The sequence below is a fragment of the Canis aureus genome, chromosome 4 (genome assembly GCF_053574225.1).
Source record: "Canis aureus isolate CA01 chromosome 4, VMU_Caureus_v.1.0, whole genome shotgun sequence".
Classification (NCBI taxonomy): Eukaryota; Metazoa; Chordata; class Mammalia; order Carnivora; family Canidae; genus Canis; species Canis aureus.
In genome coordinates, this window is record NC_135614.1 from 69,006,864 (window position 1) to 69,027,611 (window position 20,748).

Sequence of the window (20,748 nt, forward strand, 5' to 3'; positions counted from 1 at the left end):
TTACACACACACACAATGTTCCATAATTAGCACTTATGCTTGGCCTACAACTTTGAAAAGAACTATAACTTGCTGGATAAGTCTATGCTTCTCTCTCTTCTCATCCTCTCTAAACACTCTCTTCACTCTCCAAGGCCCAGCAAGACCTGTCTTTTCCACAAAGTTCTAACCATCTCTAGGCTCTTCTACAATTTAACTCAAATCTACTGACCTAAGTTTATTTCCGAAGTGAATAATTACAGATATAGTGTTCAGGTACGACATACTCTGGTCAAATGAATCCTATGCCTTCTACAAAGTAGTGCTCAAAAAATATCTATCAAACACTAAATGTGTAAAACAGAAGCACTCCTTGCCCAATACAGTACCTGTACGTAGTATAAACTCAGTAACTGAATGAACTGTTCTCTAATCACACCTCCTAACTCCACCTCCAAACTTCTGTTTGTGTTGTTCCTCGAGTACTCAGGTCTTTCTGTAGTCACCTCCTGCTCTTCTCAGCCTTTTTAAGTTTTTTTTTTTTTTTTTTCCTTTTTAAGTCTTAATCCAGTTATTCTAGCTCCTGCTGAAATAACACTGATCTCCTTCATGAAGTTCCCTCTAATTCACTACAGCAAGAGCTGACCCTCCTCACTTTGCTCCTCCCAGTTTCTGGCCACTGTTTTGATAGTTAATCAACACTGCCTCCCATGGTAATTCTTTGTGCAGATTCCTGATCTCCTAGCTCAAGATAAATTCCTTGAGGGAAGAAGCACTATATTCCTCACAGCCCTATGCTGAATCTTTGAAAACAGAAAGCTCTAAGAAAAAAAAGAAAATCTGTACACTGAATGAACTATTCCAGTCCACCTTGATCTATTTTCTTTTGGAGCATCTTGACAATTTATATTCATTACACAATTGAGACCTTAAAGGTATACAGGTTCTCACTCATTTCTAGAAGTTCCTCACGTCTCAACCTGACTAAACTTCTTCAGGGCAGGGACTTGTATGCTCCCATGTTAGGCTGGTGAGCATACAAGCTAAGAGGATGCTTAGTTGTGGGCCGACTAAAATAGCAGAGATCCGACCTGATTTGTAATAGGCACTTCTTTGGAGAGTATTTAGAGCCATCAAATTTTTATTTTATTTTATTTTATTTTATTTTATTTTATTTTATTTTATTTATTTATTTATTTTTTTAGTGGAGCCATCAAATTTTTAGGCACATATCTCACTAATATCATCATCCCAGGAGCAGCAGGTCTGATGCAACCAGTTGACAGTTTAACCCTGTGAAGCCCTCTGAAAATAAGGCACCGCTGGTCATTCTCAATTTTGGAGTAAGGAGTTCTCCCAGAGACTATGTCACTGGTCTTGAGGAGCAGGTGCAGGGACTAACATTAAGGATGAAAGACAAAGACAGAGCACCTATTACAACACTTGAGCTAACACAATGGTGCACTGTTTGCTGTTCCGTTTTCATTACATTTCCCATAAGGCAATTAGATGTAATGAAAAATCCTCTCAGGGCCAGTATATTTCTAACTGCTCATCTGCCCAAGCAAGAAAAACCCTGCTCAAGGCTTCAAGTGCCAACTTTCCCCAGGCATGCAGATCTGTCATCCTTTACCAGCTCCTGGGAGACTCGACTCTAGGTAACACTTTCCAGATCCCTTACTCAGCAGCGTCACATCTTTCCCTGACCAAACTGAATTCAAATGAATGGGTGGTACAACTACAGGAGGGTTTTGTTTGTTTGCTTTTATAAACCCTTACACTATATATTTTTAGTCTGCCTTATACAATGGGAGAGAACAGAAAAAAAAAAATTGGCTACAGTCCGGACCTGGCAGAAAAAGAACCGCATGGCCCTGAATGTCATCTGAGATTCAAGCTACGTTATGTCAAGTGATCACTTTGGCAGGACTCACCAGATAAATGGCCAGAACTGGTAAACACGCTAACATGCATACGTGCTCATGTTCAAACATGTTCATCTACACCTTCTTATGGAAACATCATGCTCATCCTTAATAATCCCAGGCCATTTTAAGGTAGAACTCTGGAGCAGCCACATATTCCAAAAGAATTTTGGTTTGCCCACTAACTTAAAAAAAAGGAGAAGGAAATTTTTTCTTTTGCTAATTACGTGTGTAAGTACTGGTAGGCTACATGATTTGTTTACTGTAAGCCACTGCATTTTCTTATCTCTACTACCCCAAACAGACCAAGCAAACAAAAAAATGATCAAAAAGCAAACATAAAACCAGCTAATGGTGTTGTTCTCTCCACTCTCCTTACGAAGTTAAAGGTTTATGTCAAAGCTAAAATGTCAAAACAGCTGAAATAGATGCTCTCTGCAGACTCTCTAGGTCTAAATGTAACTTGAGCTCTCGTCTTTCAGCTGGGGATACATTTTTAATTTTCTTTAAAGATTTCCTTTGCCATACTTTTCATTTCACAGGTTTTTTAAATTCCTCAAGCCTTGCCCAGTGGAGTGAAAGCCACCTTAATGAAGAAAGTAGAGATTAAACCACCATAACTTTCGAACAGCCGAGGATCTCAGCTGTAATTCTTTGGCTCAGAACCAGGATCTAAAACCAGCCATGGGAAAAGCTGCTGAAACGGAGCCTGCAATTCTCTCCATGTTTGACTTGCATAATGTTGACACTGTAACACCAGAGAGACCCAAAAATATTTCAAACAATTATGACTTCTTTTCTATAAATATTTTTAAATTGCTTTAAAAGATAAAATAACATATTTTAAGCTTCTCACTCTCTCTCTCTTTTTTTTTACTCTGGTCGCCCTCAGCAGCTCACTACTATGGATTTATTTTTGGCTCAAAGGTCAGGGAGGACATCTTAAGGCACTACCTCTGATGTTAAACTGTGTTTTCCAACATGAGTTGTCCAGTGAGTAGGGGAATCAGCAACTCTTAAAGCAACAACTGAATGCAGTGTCACAGCACAGGAGAAATAGATTGTTTATTTCTTATGCTGTTGCCTTAGCAAAAAAAAAAAAAAAAGTACTCAAGACAATATATAAATAAAAAAAATGTCCCACCCCTTTATAAGCACAGTTTGCTTTCTGGACAGAAAAAGCCTTCTTTCTCATCCCTTTCATTACTCTTTCTTGTTCCAGTTATTTCTGCCACAAGACATACATTTGAATGTACTGAGACTTCTCCATGGTGAAGAGGGCATAAAAATGGAAGGAGAATTATAGAGATGGCCAAGGAACTCATGAGCTCTGAGTACATTATTCAACTATTTTCAGTTGTGTCTTCCTTCAAACCTAAGCAAACGGCAATTGCCCAAAGCATGAGAGGTGAAATTTATTTGAAAATTGCAATTTCTGCTCTCAGAGAATATGATTCAGAGACCTTAATTCTGAGCTCTGGAAATCGGGGATGATATCCATAGTCACGGATGAGCAGAGTGATCAGTAGGTTAATAACTAACCTTCCAGTGCAATTTCAGTCCCTCTCCCAGGACCAAGAGACCTGGCTTGCCTTCAGTATAAATGCCCTCAGCATGATTTGCAGCATTTATTTTTGATATGCAAACACCAGATGCCAAAACTGTATTCCTCCTCAAACATCCACAGAAAACTCCTCCTGGCTTATGATTTTAAAGCTAAGATAAGTTTCCCATTTGCAGCTACTTAAAACTTACCTCTTTTAATTAAATCATCCAAAGAACTTACATTTAACAAATAAAGTTCAGTGTTATTTCAAAATACTGGGGGTGGGAATGCGAAAGCAGAACTCACCTTCACTCCCAGAAAAAGCACTGCCTGAGCCTGCCACTGCCAAGGTCAACAGCAGCTGCCAGAGATCCATACCTGTAGGACCTGCAATCACATACAAAAGAGAATAAGATAAAGCCAACTAAAAGCAGACCATCATCACTGCATACTGTTTAAAAATTGGCTAACCCATCAATGAGTTGACATGCGTGTCAGTTCTTAAAGAAGTCCTAGTAAGTTTTTCATCCCCCCAGAGTCTCAGATTGTTGTACTTTTCATGAAGGCAAACAGTAGTTTTGTAATAAATTCTACTTCTCGTGGGTGCTTGCTTCAGGAAATAACACAGACACTAGAGATTTTCACACCCTGGACAATAGCCTTAGAAGCACCTCAGCACAAAGGACCCCCACACACTGCTTCAATACTAGGGCCGGTGTGGTTTCACTTTAACTCGATCTGGAAATAGAAAAACTTGTCAGCAGTATCACCATGCATAGGGCCTTGAGCTGGACAGGCCATAAAAGGAAAAACACAACAACCCACTTGTAATAGTAAAACTTCTCCAGTGTGTTTCCAGTGAATAGAAGAACTCAACTAATACTCAGAAGACTGTGCTAATGAGCTATCATGAGGAGGTTTAGCTAGAAGACAGCAGGAAGGAGACAGTGAGACACAAAAGACAGCAAAACATCTGTGCTCTCTAGGTGGCCACCCTAGGATACCTGGTGTCCTGGGTTTTCTGTTTTAGGTGGAATGTGGTCTCTGATAGGCCCAGGAACATGAACAGCCCAGACTCAAAGAAAGGTCAGTTCACAGCCTTGCAAGCTATTTGGGATCCCAAGTGTGGCCACACCTAGACCCCTTCCGTTTGATGAATAGGGGAGCAGATCATGCCTCAGCCAGCACACACCTTTACCTGGAGGAAATAAGCTTCTTTGGAATCAATAAACCAGGTGTACACTTCTAGGATCTCTGAAGAGACAAGTTTAGGCTGGCTTAAAATGAACTCCACGCACTATCCTTTGGAGAGCTGACAACTAATGGAAACTCCTTTAAAGCTTCGCTGTAATATTTCCATAAAACTATATTACTTCTGCATCACTCAGGCACAGCTCCACCAGGGCCTCCCTCTGGCCTCATTTTCACTATTGTACGTTCTTGACAATAATGAAATAGCCCTTCTTGTTACCCCTAATCAGGCTGAAATGATGAACAAGAACGTTCATTCTCATGGGTAACAGAATGAATGGTGCGGTCCCTGGTAGTGGCCGTGATATTCTGACTAGGTATAAAATGTGATGTTTCATACTTTGACTTCTAGATGGTGGAGGGCTCACATGTCTTTCTTCAGTCCATATGATTTTCTGTTCTTAAAAAAGTCTCAGCATACACTTCTCCACGTAAACTGAGTATCTTCCTGTGTCTGAATACCCACGTATATGTCGAATGCATAAAGAACCCCCTCAAACACTGCCTCCTGGAGTCACTGACAGAGTGGAGTGTGATACCGCACATAAACACACTTGGCCAATGACAAGAGTTCACACAAATGTGAGTTGCAGTTACTGTAACATCCACGTTTTATTTTTTATTTTATTTTTTATTTTTTTAATTTATTTTTTATTGGTGTTCAATTTACTAACATACAGAATAACACCCAGTGCCCGTCACCCATTCACTCCCACCCCCCGCCCTTCTCCCCTTCCACCACCCCTAGTTCGTTTCCCAGAGTTAGCAGTCTTTACGTTCTGTCTCCCTTTCTGATATTTCCCACACATTTCTTCTCCCTTCCCTTATATTCCCTTTCACTACTATTTATATTCCCCAAATGAATGAGAACATATAATGTTTGTCCTTCTCCGACTGACTTCACTCAGCATAATACCCTCCAGTTCCATCCACGTTGAAGCAAATGGTGGGTATTTGTCATTTCTAATAGCTGAGTAATATTCCATTGTATACATAAACCACATCTTCTTTATCCATTCATCTTTCGTTGGACACCGAGGCTCCTTCCACAGTTTGGCTATCGTGGCCATTGCTGCTATAAACATCGGGGTGCAGGTGTCCCGGCGTTTCATTGCATTTGTATCTTTGGGGTAAATCCCCAACAGTGCAATTGCTGGGTCGTAGGGCAGGTATATTTTTAACTCTTTGAGGAACCTCCACACAGTTTTCCAGAGTGGCTGCACCAGTTCACATTCCCACCAACAGTGTAAGAGGGTTCCCTTTTCTCCGCATCCTCTCCAACATTTGTTGTTTCCTGCCTTGTTAATTTTCCCCATTCTCACTGGTGTGAGGTGGTATCTCATTGTGGTTTTGATTTGTATTTCCCTGATGGCAAGTGATGCAGAGCATTTTCTCATATGCATGTTGGCCATGTCTATGTCTTCCTCTGTGAGATTTCTGTTCATGTCTTTTGCCCATTTCATGATTGGATTGTTTGTTTCTTTGGTGTTGAGTTTAATAAGTTCTTTATAGGTCTTGGAAACTAGCCCTTTATCTGATATGTCATTTGCAAATATCTTCTCCCATTCTGTAGGTTGTCTTTGAGTTTTGTTGACTGTATCCTTTGCTGTGCAAAAGCTTCTTATCTTGATGAAGTCCCAATAGTTCATTTTTGCTTTTGTTTCTTTTGCCTTCGTGGATGTATCTTGCAAGAAGTTACTATGGCCGAGTTCAAAAAGGGTGTTGCCTGTGTTCTTCTCTAGGATTTTGATGGAATCTTGTCTCACATTTAGATCTTTCATCCATTTTGAGTTTATCTTTGTGTATGGTGAAAGAGAGTGGTCTAGTTTCATTCTTCTGCATGTGGATGTCCAATTTTCCCAGCACCATTTATTGAAGAGACTGTCTTTCTTCCAATGGATAGTCTTTCCTCCTTTATCGAATATTAGTTGCCCATAAAGTTTAGGGTCCACTTCTGGATTCTCTATTCTGTTCCACTGATCTATGTGTCTGTTTTTGTGCCAGTACCACATCCACGTTTTAAAGTCCTAACCGGGAAGGCTCCAGGCTAATGGCCTTGCATCATCCTCATCTACTTTGCAAATGTGAACCAGTGAGCATCTCTCCTTAGATCCTTTACTAACAGGCGAATAGGCTATGTAATCTGAGCTTGGGGCCTCCAGCAGAAATACGTGAAAAGGCTAAAAATAAATATCTTAAAGGCTGAAAATGCCATCCCATTGTTAACTGGATATTTCCTTTTAAATTTTATTTTTAAAGTAGGAAAAGCAATGAGGAACTGGGCTCTATATATAGTGTTAGTTTTTACCAGCAATCCCCCAAGGCACTTAGTGTCAGGTAAAGAAATCTCCCTTGGTCTTTCTGGATATCAAGGTGTAACAGAATTCTAATTTCCTAGGCAGGGTTTTTTCATCCCGCCTGAATAGAAGGATAGAGGTTAGCATTACTCAGAAGTCTGCTTTCTCTGGTTGCTTCTTCAAATATTTCAAAGATACTGGGCAGATGCCAGAAACAAGTGAATTTTGCTTCAGATGAATAGTAGTTGACTCCCTCTCATCCTTGAACTTTTGAAAGTTGCTACCTGCAAATGAACTTTGCCTCTTCCAAATTAGCACAATATATCTCCATAGGACGTGTTCTCTTTCATAAAATGAAACAACAAATCAGAATCCCAAAGCAAAATCAACCAGAATCAATCCGTTTGTACACTCCTACAGCAGAAAAGGAGGTATTTAAAACTGTCATTCTCCCAAATAGGAGACAAGAACCGTTCACTGCACTGAGAACATTGCCCAGGGCCCCAACTCTAGCTCCAGGTAGGGGGCAGAGAGGAGGATGCAGAGGTGTAGCTGGATGCAGGAAGAGCTAACCACTGCATTCAAGACTAAGGCTCTCCTTCCACTGTTGCTGGCTTTGTGGGGCTGACTGTGAAAGCAGTCCCCTAGTGAACTGTCCCCAGGGCCAGTACACAGCTGGGCGGATGGACATTCTGTTCGATTTGCCTGGAAGCCACCCCCTTCAGTTTTGCAGAACTCCATATGGCAGCTTCTAGATAAGAGGATCCTTCTTCGTTAGGTTCAGCTGGGAGAAAGCATCCCTAGAGAGGACAAAGTGCCAATGCACAAAGTGTGAAACTTTAATGCAGTCTGTCAGCGATGTGCCAGATGTGAGCAGGAGAGAGTCCCATTATTCCCTTTCCCCAACATAAGTCTCTATGTAGACGCGGGTACCGTCCAGTGGAATCTACCAAATGTACCTTAGCCTACTGGGTTTTTAAGTTTGCAATATTTTTCTAGGGAAAATACCTCTCTAAATTTCTACGGATATTTATGCATTCTTTGGCTATAGCCTCATGGCAAGATTTTCCTTTAGGGTGGGGCAGTGGTTGGGTGGGGGAGACAAACTTCTATTCTTGCTTAATGGAACTCACACCATTTCCACTTTCAAAGCTTAAGGCACTTTGCCTGCCCTCCTCCCATCTCCTCACCCCCCCTCCCCCAACTTCCTCAAGGGAGAGCCAGCTGAAAAGCAGTATAATCCAGCTGGTGTGAGTTTTAGTTCTATAAACTGCCCAGCAGAGGAGACTCTAAATTACAGTTAGGCCTGGGATATACAGACTTTTATTCCTTGGCTATAAAACAGTACATAAACACATAAGAGATGGAGATTAAACATAATATTTTTTTCCAACATGTTATAACCAATTCCAGGCCAAGAAAGGAATTAGTTCAATTCTCTTTATTTTAAAATTAGCATGGATGTATTGAACTCCTAGAATTGTGCAGAGCACAATGGAGAATACGAAAGCAATCAAAATCATGGTTCTTTACCTCAAGATTTAGGCAGGATAGGCAAATGATATTGGGGGAAAAAGGAAGCATACTTAAAAATGAAAGAAAGACCAGAGTGAGGAAAAAAATCAGTCACTGAGGGGCTTAAAATTAGAACAAATGACAGAAGATTGTGATAGGTAAGGAATAGTGAGGGGGGTGAACTTGCATTATGGGTAAAAGCTCAGATGGTACAAACGTCTTGGGTATGGCTCTGGGTCTGATTAGTGGAGGACAGTAGGAGGTGAGATAGAGAACAAAGTTCAAAATTATGAATTAAAGGGAATAAAACTGAATAGATAAGGGAGGACTAGACCGAAACAGCAGTTCAACTCATATATTTTTAAAAAGATTGATTGATTGATTGATTGATTGATTGATTTAGCATGAGCAGGGCGGGGGGGGGGGGGGGGGGGGATGGTGGAGTAAGAAGGAGAGAAATCCCCAAGCAGACTCCCCACTGAGTGAAGAGCCAGCAGAGGGGATGGGGGCTCTCTCCCATGAGCCTGAGATCATGACCTGTGCCAAAATCAAGAGTCAGATGCTCAACCCACTGCACCACCCCGATACCTCAGCAGTTCAATTCATATTAATCAGAAAGTCACTGGAAGATTTGGGATTGGTAAGCATGTGCAAGTGGAGTTTTCTTAGGATAAATCTGCCCCTCATACTTTCTTAACTTGGCATCACTGAGAAATACTAACAAGATTTGGTGGTGACTGGATACAGGAGATGATAAAGAAAACATATCTATCACAAATGAATGAGTATATAGTATATGTGTGGATGAAAGATAGTGCTATTGATAGAAATCAGGATTTGGGGATCTGAGTTCAGGAATGAGAAGATCACATGACTGTCTTGGGATATTTGGTATTAAAGTGATATAATAGTGATTCAAACACTTGTAGAAGTGTTAAGAAATGTCTGGTGGGAAGTTGAAGGTAGGAGATCAAGGAGACAGAGAGAGAGAGGTCATTATTAGATTTCAGAGATATTTACATGGAGATGATGAGTACCAGATGAATTTAATGTGAAGACTAGGCTATTTCATGAAGAACCCCCACATCAACCTTATTAGAAGTAATATTATAAAGCATATTAAGCTATATAGGGGAAAATGTGCTCCTATCTGGTATGTAATTTGGCAGAGACAAAAGGAACAACCACTCAAAGCTACCTACACCCTCTGATTTGTATCAAGTATTTAAAAGGAAAGCGGTCAAGGGCATCCCTAGAAAAATGGTGTCAGCATATTAGCATATAGTTAGAATTATATGATAGATGTAGGAACTTGTAGTCCTGTTAAGGCAAAATACCAACATGGTAGCTGAATTGATAGAAATAATATTTCCCCAATTTTTTGTTTTATTGGATCTAGCTATCTTGATACCAAAAAAGTAAGAACTGATTTAAAAAATACACACAGAACCAGAATTGTTTATATTGCAAAACCAAGACTCTAGTTAGATAACCTAATAAATGTGTACTTTCTGATGCAGGTGATCATTAGTAATGAATTATTGCAAAACTGAATCTAGTTGATTTCCTGGTGAAGCTGTTCTAAAAACTCAACATCAAAAATGGCTAATCCAAAAGGGTATTTGAAATGATCCACTCTAGTTAATACCAGGAATTTATTTGACTAATTTGCATTTGTTCATGTTATTACCTACTTTTTATGGTGCTGGTCATTTGAAAATTGGTCAGATCTGAACTGCCTTAGGTCAATTTCTTTCTTTCCCATTAGTGAGAGAGAAAAAGTTTACAGACATTACTGGCATATGTACTTTTGTTGAGATTTTTCTCTTCTCAGGATCCAGTGGGGAATAAAGGATGGGAAATTATTTTAAATGTGTAATGTATGAGGAAAAAAAGGCTTGTGGGAGTAATATTAAGTAATTAAGTGCCCTTTTTCAGTAAAACATTAAAAGTATAGATCATATGCACCTGCGCTGACCAATTCAGTCACCAATCCCCAGTGGCCACTGAGCACTGGAAATGTGGCTAATGCAACTGAGGAATTAAATAAACTAAATTTTTATGTAGTTTTAATTACATACTTTAAGTAAGCATTTAAGCATATTTGAAATAGGTTGCGATGTGAATCTAGTTTCTCAGCTGTAGATTTTATTAAATCTAAATAAAGATCAAGTATATCTGATGCAAATTTAGCATCCAAATTAAGACGTGCTGTTAGTGTAAAACATACATGGATTTTGAAGGCTTGGTACAAAAAAGGCATCCAAAATATTTCAACAAGGTCTATGTTTACTACATGTTAAACTCATATTTTGGGTTGCTGGGTTAAATAAACATATTACTGAAAACTACCAATCCATGTTTCTTCTTATTTTTTTAAATATGACCAGCTGAAAAATTAAAATCACACATGTGGCTTGCATTATATTTTATACTTCTCTTTGACACACTGATAAATATATATATATATATATATATATATATATATAATGGTTTGTTTGTACTCACATTCAGAAACATTAAACTGTTACAGTGGGCATGTATGTTTTTGTAACAAAAACAATAATAAAAATTTTTATATTTCTAATGACATATAAAATCCTTACAGTTACATTTTAAGAGGTCATCCCAAATGAAGAATGATGGGAACTAAAGATTTACTGAAGAATTAGTCATGATTATATTTGCAGGTGTTTTTTTTTTTAGGGTAGCCAGTATGCCTATGTTTACCTTTAGAGAAGTGACAATTCACACTGTATCTCTCTTTGAGTCATAGACAGTGGTGTACTGATAAGTGTGTAATTGTCTTTCTGGAATTAAAAAGAGAGAGGGAGAAGTTCCATGATTGGTAGGGCTTACCAGTTTCTGTGGTGTGAAAACCTCCACCATGTCTGATTCTAAGTTACCACGTCACCGCACCTGAAGTCACTGAACGTGGGTTCACAAGCTAGTACAAACTGGACCCAACACACCATCAGCTGGGGAAGTGAACGATGCTATCTAGGCTCCATGTAGGTAACAGGTACAAAGATTAAGCCATCTGCTGACATTCATACACAATGTAAGAGACAGTGAGTGCTCGTGCGTGAACCCTGGATACTCGATTTCATTTGATGCCATCTGTTCTGCTGTTAGCTAATCATATTTAGTTAATGATCATTGGTAGATATTTTTCCAAGTCTTTAGAATTAACATCAGCCTCTACCATAAATACCATCCTTGATCTTCATTTATGGAGAGAGTGTGCTTGGGTTAAGAGCATGTGTTCTGGAGTCAGAGAGAGCTTGCTTCAAATCCTAGCTTTACCACACCTGTTGACTTTTCTCTAATATATAGATGATAATATTACTACCTTTCTCACAGGGAAATCAGGAGGAGATTAAATAAGATGATTTATTTAAAACATTTAGCATGTCCTCTGTGTGTATCCAGTAAATAAGTTATTAGATTCTTTCTGATACCAGTAATAAATAGACTATGTTTTATAATGTTTCCATGGGATAGATGGGGAGTAGAGCTCTCATTTATATATCATGAAATGGAAGCCTAGGGAGGTGAAGGCGATCAGTGTTCCTGGGTAGCCACAACATATATGACTCCCTTCTTCAATCATGCACTTACATAAAGGCACAAGGAAAAGGAGAATCATCATAATGTAATGTGTGCATCTCCTAGGATAAGGCAGGAACGCTGCTCATGTTTGCTTAGGTGTACAGGCAAATGTGCACCTTCTAACGGAGGCCCAATTATGGGAAATAATCTAGAGGCTGATTTCACCCATAATCATGATCTCATCTGCTGTAAGAAAAGGCTATGCTGTTGTTACTGGGTCCAGATCATTTGTTTTGTGAATCATGGATTTCTACAGCTGAAAATTGGGTAGATGAATTCCAGTGATAAAACACTTAGCTTCAAAGTAGGACTCTCTCTGTGAGAATACAAAAGGCAGCTGGGTTATAGGAACTTTGGTCTTTACCTCTTCCTTTCTGGAGAAATGAGAAAATGCAGGCCTTTTCAGCACTAAATGCTTCATGCTGTTCCTAGTTTGGTATGCATGGGATTCTGCTATGAGTGGACTTTCTCTGCATATGGGCATTCTGTGTGAGTTCAGTATGACTCAGTGGCACTTTGCAATACCTCACTGTAACAATCATCCTTGTGGATGGCCGCCAGCCTCACCCAGTTTGATTCACGTGGTGCATCCACTGATTTACAATGCAGGAGTGACTCCCACACAAAAGAGAAATCAATTGCATGGGTGCTTATTTGAACACCATATTCCTTTTTACATCATATTTTATATCTCTGCACCTACCAAATCATTTCTTTTTCAAAACAGAACTTGCAAAAGCAAACCTCTTACTGAATTTCTGCTGATTCTCTTTTCACAAGCGGCTCTTTTAAAAAGGTTTTTTTTTTTTTTTTTTTTACTGTGATAGATCATATAGAACATGGGGAATAGGCTTTAAACAAAGTTGAAGATGTTGGAGTTTTTTTCAGACTCTCAGATGAAAATTGGCTTTGTTTTACTGAATTTAATAGGAAATAAATAAGCTATTGAAGACATGATCTCATAGAATGAAGTCTTCAAACACAAACATTATTATTTTGATGAGATTATAATCTGACAATGAGTAGTACAGCAACTCACAGTGTACTAAAAGGAGTTACTAGCAGCCTCAGGTAACATACAGAGCAAAAACTGGGAGAAACTCTTCTTTCCTTTTATCAAGTCCAAAATGAACTTGTTCTTTTAAGGTAAACAAGTTGAGAAACCAAGAGTGAGGCAATGTGATCTTCTGGACAAAGCATTTCTAGAGAAGGAGTCAGCAGTCCCATGCCCTGGTGCCAGCCCAACATTGCCTGGTGTGGTAACTTGGGCAGTCACTCAATCGCCATAGGCCTCAGTTCCCCTGTCTGCACACCATCCCACAATTTTGTGATAAGCCAAATCCCATGCTGTGCGATGTAGTGAAAGCTGCCATTCATCGAGGACTACTCCTGCCCCATGTTGCCAGGCTCCTTGTCCTTCTCTTTTTCTAGCTGTGAGCAGCTGGGGACAGTAGATGTGCTTCACTTGCTCACTGTATCCCCAACAACTACCCTGGGGCCTGACACAGAGTAGATGCCTATTCTAAAATCTGCCCAATGAAGAAGTTGACCAGGAGCCACATTATTTCACTCAACTTTTACAAAGACTCTGTGAAAGACAGCCTCATTTTAAAACTGAGAAAATAAAAAAACAGAGTTCCTCAGTTTAGAGGAACTCTGAGAGGCTGAGTCCCCCAGACAATTAGCACCATGTTCAAGGTCTCCAATGCCTGCCTTCTCCTTCCTGTGCTTCTTCATAAATGTGAAACAAGGCTGACTAAGCACATGGGCAGGGTACCAGCAAGGCAGAAAAAGCTATAGATGGTAAGAAAAAGAGCATAAAGTTTGGATTTGAATTATGGACGGAGGCAGACACCACAGCATTTTCAGTGCTCTGGGCCTGTCAAGGACAGTAATAATTCATAAAAGCTGACATAGCAGTTTCTTTAGGAGTATTGCTCAAGGGATATAATATTCATCTCTAGGCCTTAGAATCTCCAAGAGCACCTGGTCTACTTTTGGGTACATTACTTAACAGCTATAAAGTGTGCTCTTTCCATGACATGGGGGCACCCCCCTCCCACCTCCTCTAAGCCTATACATATAAATAGAAAGAAGTCTAGTTGGCCAGACTGACTGGCTGCCAGATAGATGGCAGACATAAGGCAGATCAATGTCATGTCTCAACTCCAGGAAGTTTGTAATATACCACTTCACTCTTCGAGATCATGCGAGGTGTAATTGTTTGGACTTGGACCATTCATTGTTCACAGCTTTCATAGAAAATGCCCTCTAGAACAGTGCTGTGTCACAGAAATATAATGTGAGACCCAAATGCTGGCCACATATGTATTTTTAAATTTCCTAGTAACTACATTAAAAATACATAAAATGTATTTCAATAATATACCTTAGTTAACCCAATACAGCCCGAATATTATCATTTCATCATACAGTTAATACGAAAAGTACTGAGATATTTTACACTCCTTTTTTTTCATATGGAATCTTTGAACCTAGTGTATTTCACACAGCACATCACAATTGGTATTAGCCAGATTTCAAGTGATTCATAGTCACATGCGGCTAAGTGGCAACCACATGGAAGTGTGCAGCTCTGGGATGCTGAGAGATTGTGCGTGTCCATGTGGCCAGCTCCCTGGCTAGGGCGGAATGTGTCTGCACTTATTATTGCTCATGAACAATAGGTCAAGCTGCTGAAAAGGAATCTTTAAACAGTCATTTTTCAAGGTCTAATAGTTTCTTAAAGTCCTGGAAAGAAATAGTCTTCCTACTGATGCAAGAGGCAGGATGCTCCAGATCTCCCTAAAATTTGTTTTGCCTATGATTACTGAGCCCTGAAATCTATACACAGTTAAATCATAAACCTTTTTGGGGGGCACAAAGCTGGCACAGAGCATCAGATCTGTCACGAGGTATGAGATTTAAGCAAATCATTTCTCACCCTCAGCCTCAGCTTCCTTATCTCCAAAACAGAATGTCTGGAGCATATCAATAGTTCTCAGCCTTCACTGCAAATCAGAAACATGTGGGAAACTTAAAAAATGACCTGGCTTTATCAAAGATAAATTAGAATCTCTGTGGTAGGGCTTGAGTATTAATTTGTTATGTGATTCTAAAGTGCAGCCAGGGCTGAGAATCACTGACCTAGTACAAACCAAATGTGCTACAATTTTTTCAGTTTGTGAAAACAGTGCACTATATCCCAGGAAGCCTTCCTCACAGGAGTGGAGGGAGAGAAAAAAAAAATCAATCTTTCCCATTCAGTCAACCGATAAGTGTAATTTTTGCAATAGAGAATCTTCTATACCAAATGGTTGAAATACTAAATCTAAAGGTAGGAAAAGAAAATATTATCCCATGAAATGGCAAATAAAAAGAGTACACGTAATGGATGAAATCAGCCATCCACAGATAGGACCACTCAAGTAATGACAAAACAGTATTTTAAAGTGTTGCTGATGAGGTCCCGTCAAGATGACCATCTCTAGTTTTTCAAACACTAACTTAGGTACTTCTCTGAAGGAACTCTGCAGATGTAATTAAGGTTACTAATCAACTGATTTTAAAATAGGGAGATTATCCTCTATTACTGAGGCAACTAAATGTAATTAGCCTATAACAGCAGAAGTAACTGTGAGATGTGCCAGAAGAGGAAGGCAGAGAGATGAGAAATCTAAGAGGGATTTGATGTGCTGTTCCTGGAGGGGGTGGCACAGAAAACATGAGATGCCAGCCAGGCAGACTCTGGTAGCAAACCTGGCTCCTAGCAGATAGCCAGGAAGGAAACAGAGAAGACTGTCCTCCAATAGCAAGGAATTGAACTGTATTAGCAACCTCAAGGAGCTTGGAAGCAAATTCATCCCCAGAGTCCCCAGAAGATAACAAAGTCCTACAAAGTATTTTGATTTCAGTGTTCTCTAAGCAGAGAATCAGCTGAGCCAGGCTGTGCCCAGACTTTTTACCTACAGAACTGTGAGGTAATAAATGGGTGTTGTTACAAACCAATATATTTATGATCATTGGTTACGGAAGCAATAGAAAAGTAATACAGTCTCTAAAAGTCCATTGTAGAATCCAAGGTTGACTTCCTAAATGTTAAAAAGGAAGATTATTATCCAGTCACCACTGAAACTTGTCCAACTGGAGAAGAGCCTTTTAGCAGAGTGTAGAAATTTGTGACTTGATGTCAAGACAGTACAATACTGGCATAAAACAGACACATAGGTCAATGGAACAGAAGAGAAAACCCAGAAATGGACATAACTACATGGTCAATTAATCTTTAACAAGGCAAGAAAGAATATCCAATGGAAAAAATATTCTCTTCAATAGATGGTGTTGGGAAAATTGGACAGCCATACGCAGAAGAATGCAACTGGACTACTTCCTTACACCATAAAAACAAATAAACTCAAAATGGATGAAAGATGTAAATATGAGACAGGAAACCATTAAAGTCTTAGAGAAGAACACAGGCAGCAACCTCTGACCTTGGCCACAGTAACGTCTTACTAGACACGTCTCCAAACGCAAGGGAAACAAAAGCAAAAATGACTATTGGGACTTAATCAAGATAAAAAGTTTCTGCACAGCAAAGGAAACAATCAACAAAACTAAAGGCCTACAAAATGGGACAATATATTTGCAAATGACATATCTGATAAGGGGTTAGTTCAAAATCTATAAAGAATTTATTAAACTCAACACCCAGAAAATAATCTAGTTAAGAAAAGGGCAGAAGACATGAATAGACATTTTTCCAAAGAAGACATCCAGATGGATAACAAACACATGAAAAGATGCTCAACATCATTCATCATCAAGGAAATACAAATCAAAACCACGATGAGATACCATCTCACACTGGTCAGAACGGTTAAATAAACATGTCAGGAAACAACAGATGTTGGTGAGGATGCAGAGAAAGGGGAACCCTCTTACACTATTGGTGGGAATGAGAACTGGTGCAGGCACTCTGGAAAACAGTATGGAGGATACTCAAAAAATTAAAAATAGAACTACCCTATGACCCAGCAATTGCACTATGTATTTACTCAAAGGATACAAAAATGCACATTCAAAGAGGTACATGTACTCCAATATTTACAACATCATAGTCAAACTATGGGAAAAGCCCAAGTGTCCACTGACTCATGAATGGATAAAGAAGATATGGTGTATGTATATAATACATATACATACTAGAATACTATTCAGCCATAGAAAGGAATGAAATCTTGCCATTTGCAATGATGTGGATGGAGCTAGAGTGTATTATGCTAAGCAAAATAAGCCAGTCAGAGAAAGACAAATACCATATGATCCCCCTCATATATAGAATTTAGAGAACAAAACAGATGAACATAGGAGAAGGGAAAAAAAGAGAAATCATAAGAGAGACTTAGTAACAGAGAACAAACTGAGGGTTGATGGAGGGAGGTGCGTGAGAGATGGGCTAGCTGGGTGACAGATATTAAGGAGGGCACTTGTGATGAGCACTTGGTGTTATATGTGAGTAATGAATCACTGAATTCTGTTCCTGAAACCAATATTATACTATATGTTAACTAACTAGAATTTAAATAAAAATTTTGGGAAAAATAATTATGGGCAAAAAAAGAGAAAAATTTGTGACTTGAGAGACAATCTTGTCCAATCAATTAATGATGGATGAGGAATGCTTAAAAAAAATTAGACAGTAAATAATCTGTGACTTTGGTTTCTCCAACTACCCCTGGCCAAGAGTGCTTTAATCAGGCAACAAAAATGTCTCAATACAAAAACAGGTACAATAATCTCTCGACTTGGTGATGCTCTCCTGAAGTCATTCAGTTCCTTCTATTCCAACTCTACAATTGCCAAATTACCTTCTGATTCTTATCTTGTTTTCTGAGTTTCCTCTCTTTCTGGAAAACTAATACAATAACCAGCTGAAATGAAATTGCTTGACAGCTGAAATGGAGAACAAATGAATGAATCGGCATTCTGGTGTATTGGCCCATCTCTTGAGTTTGGCTAGTATAAATTGGTCCCCTAGAGTCTGATCACCTCTCAGTCAATTGATGCAATTTATTTTTTGAACACATAAACCTGGACATGAGATCATCCCAGGGAAAGTGAGAAATACAGAGAAAGCCTGTCTGAATCCACTTGCTGGCCTCGCTTCTCATCTTAACCTCAGATCTAACCAGGGAATTAAAAAACAGATGATGTGTCAATGGAAAGGTAAATCAAAACCAAGGTCAAAATCTAGGACCAAATGGATGGGGAAGATAAGGACAAGCAGCACGTATTCGGTGGAGGAAAAGGTGGTGTGGAAGGGGGAAGTACAGGCTATCTTTGTAACATGTCCTTGTACCTAATATCTTGGCTCAGGAGAGCTCGTTTTCAGTCCTTTGAAGTAAACATTCAATTCCCAGGAGCCTTGTGTTTACCTATGGGGTCACCACGGCATAACTCAGGAAACTAAATTCAATGACTTGGCCATGTTTCTCCTACAACAGTTGGCAGCTGGATAATGACTGGAACGAGCAGGCTGAGTCAAACCATGCACCGTTTCACAGAGACAGTCCTCCTACCAAGACGTCAAAGAAGCAAACACTTCAATGCCTTTTCGTTGTAATCTGAGTGGTTTCAACTATCTCACATCGTGTGGAACAGCAATACAACATTCATCTTCCAAACTGAAAAGTGATTCAAATGACTTTTTTTTTTTTTTTTTTTTTACAACCCACCATTTGTGATCATGTTATCAATTAAAACTACTTCCCAATGAGGAAGGGAAGCTCCAGGGAATCCCCAGGGTGGCAGTTTACACAGAGCCTCATGTAAATGCTGAAGAACTCGAGAGCCGGCTCCTCAGAGGTGGACTAATTTCGCTGGATGCCCATAAGCATCTGAAATAACTCCTGTCCGAAGTGAATTCAGCATTTCCTACCTACCCCCGACCCCTGCCTAAGGAACAAATGGCCTCATCCCTCACATTTCCTATCTTGCTTGATGAGATTAGGATTTTGTAGTTTCCTGAACTAGGTACCTTAGTTACCCCTATCCTTCTCACAGGTCACATGATGCTGTAAGAGACTGATTCTACCTCAGAATTCTCTCTGGAATGGAGCTCCTCCTGCCTGATCACCCCACTGCCTCTTCTCTGCCCTTTTTTTTTTTTTAAATGCATGAAACAGCCTCCCTCATGGTCTATCTTCCTTTACCTTCAAGGCCACTGTCAGACAAATCATAGACCTACTTATGCTTAAAAATTATGCTCAAGCATCACCCCCTCCAAGAAGCTTTCTATACTCCTCTGAAACATAAGTGTTCACTCTTCTGTGCCTCCACACTGATATTTTTTAACTTCTGCTATAAACAGTATCATGGTATTGACGTCACAAGATGATGGACTGTGGGTGAAATACATTTCTCAGGGCCTGTGTTGCTATCTATAAAGCTCTTCAGGGCGAAAAAAGACCCACTCCCCCTATTTATCACTCTACACCAACACCGAAGGGCCTTGTGGGATTTGATGCATGGGCAGAGACATGTGTGGGCTTTGCTGGCAGGTGGTGGATACAAGGTAGGCCAGAGGTACTAGAAGTTTTCCCCTTTACCCAAGATTATCCACATCACTGTCTACCTATAGTTTTTGGATCTTTAGGAGAAGTTAGTTTGGGTAAAAGAGAGTGAAGGGTAATCTGGGGGCTAGAAGATGGGCCCAGGGCTGAACTTTGGGCAGCTAGCGCATAGCCTGAAGGTGCCGGATGTAGGTACAGGAGAATTTCACAAAGGCATGGAAGGTCACAGGTCAAAACTCTGCCAAGGAGCCACCTGTATGAATGCTTCTGCTGAGTAAAGGCTGCACTCCTTTGGAAGATGGCAAAACTCAGCTTTCCCAGGTCACCTTCCCTCACCCCCCATCAGGGACCTCACCCTCAGTCCCCTCAGATCCAATCTCCTCTCTACCTTGGCAGAAGGGACAAGCAGAAAGTCAAGAGAAAATGAAGAAAGATGTGTCCACGGGGCTTTCTGATTCCCTTTTATCATCAGCACAGGATGGAATATGAATTGTAATTTTTTTTCCCTTTGCTTATTTCCCATGATCACTAGGATATATTCCTTCAAATACAACTGGTTTAAACATATATATATATACATATATATATATATATATTTTTTTTTTTTTTTACCAGTTTCTCTATTAATCTGAATATCTGGAAGTGCAAGGTTATTGCTGTCAGGGGGAAGGGAGATGGTGTGGAGGCCAGAAGTATGGTGAGAACCTGGGAGCTGGAGAGAGCCCTAAGGACCATGTTAGGCTAAAGGCCTCACCTCACACATGAGGCAGGCAAGGCCCAGAGAGACAAAGTGGGGTGTGTGAGACACCACTGCTGGGTACAGCCATGTTGGGAGTAGCACCCAGGTCTCCTGTCCCTTGTCCAGTAGGTTTTTTTTTAGAACCCTCTATTGTCTTCAATCTGTTGCTCTGGTTTCAAAAAGCACTTCAAGAAGTAAAAAACCACACTTACCCTCAGGCGCACATGCGCTGTCACACATATCATTTATCATTAGGCATTCAGTGAAAACAAATCATAACGTACAGGCATAAGGCCACCCGGTTCTTCTG

At 39.9% G+C, this 20,748-nt stretch overlaps 1 protein-coding gene across 8 annotated transcripts in view; it reads right to left on the minus strand.

The window, feature by feature from the left end:
- GHR (growth hormone receptor) overlaps positions 1–20,748 on the minus strand; it is a 272,010-nt gene that overhangs the window by 138,480 nt on the left and 112,782 nt on the right. For 5 of the 8 annotated variants that reach the window (XM_077896086.1, XM_077896083.1, XM_077896081.1 and 2 more), the window contains exon 2: positions 3,757–3,837. In XM_077896086.1, the coding sequence (XP_077752212.1) occupies positions 3,757–3,826 (70 nt within the window). In that variant the 5' untranslated portion in view covers positions 3,827–3,837. Of the gene's footprint in view, positions 1–3,756; positions 3,838–3,921; positions 3,941–20,650; positions 20,706–20,748 lie in introns of those variants that run through there. The other 3 variants (XM_077896085.1, XM_077896080.1, XM_077896082.1) reach the window with 2 other exon arrangements.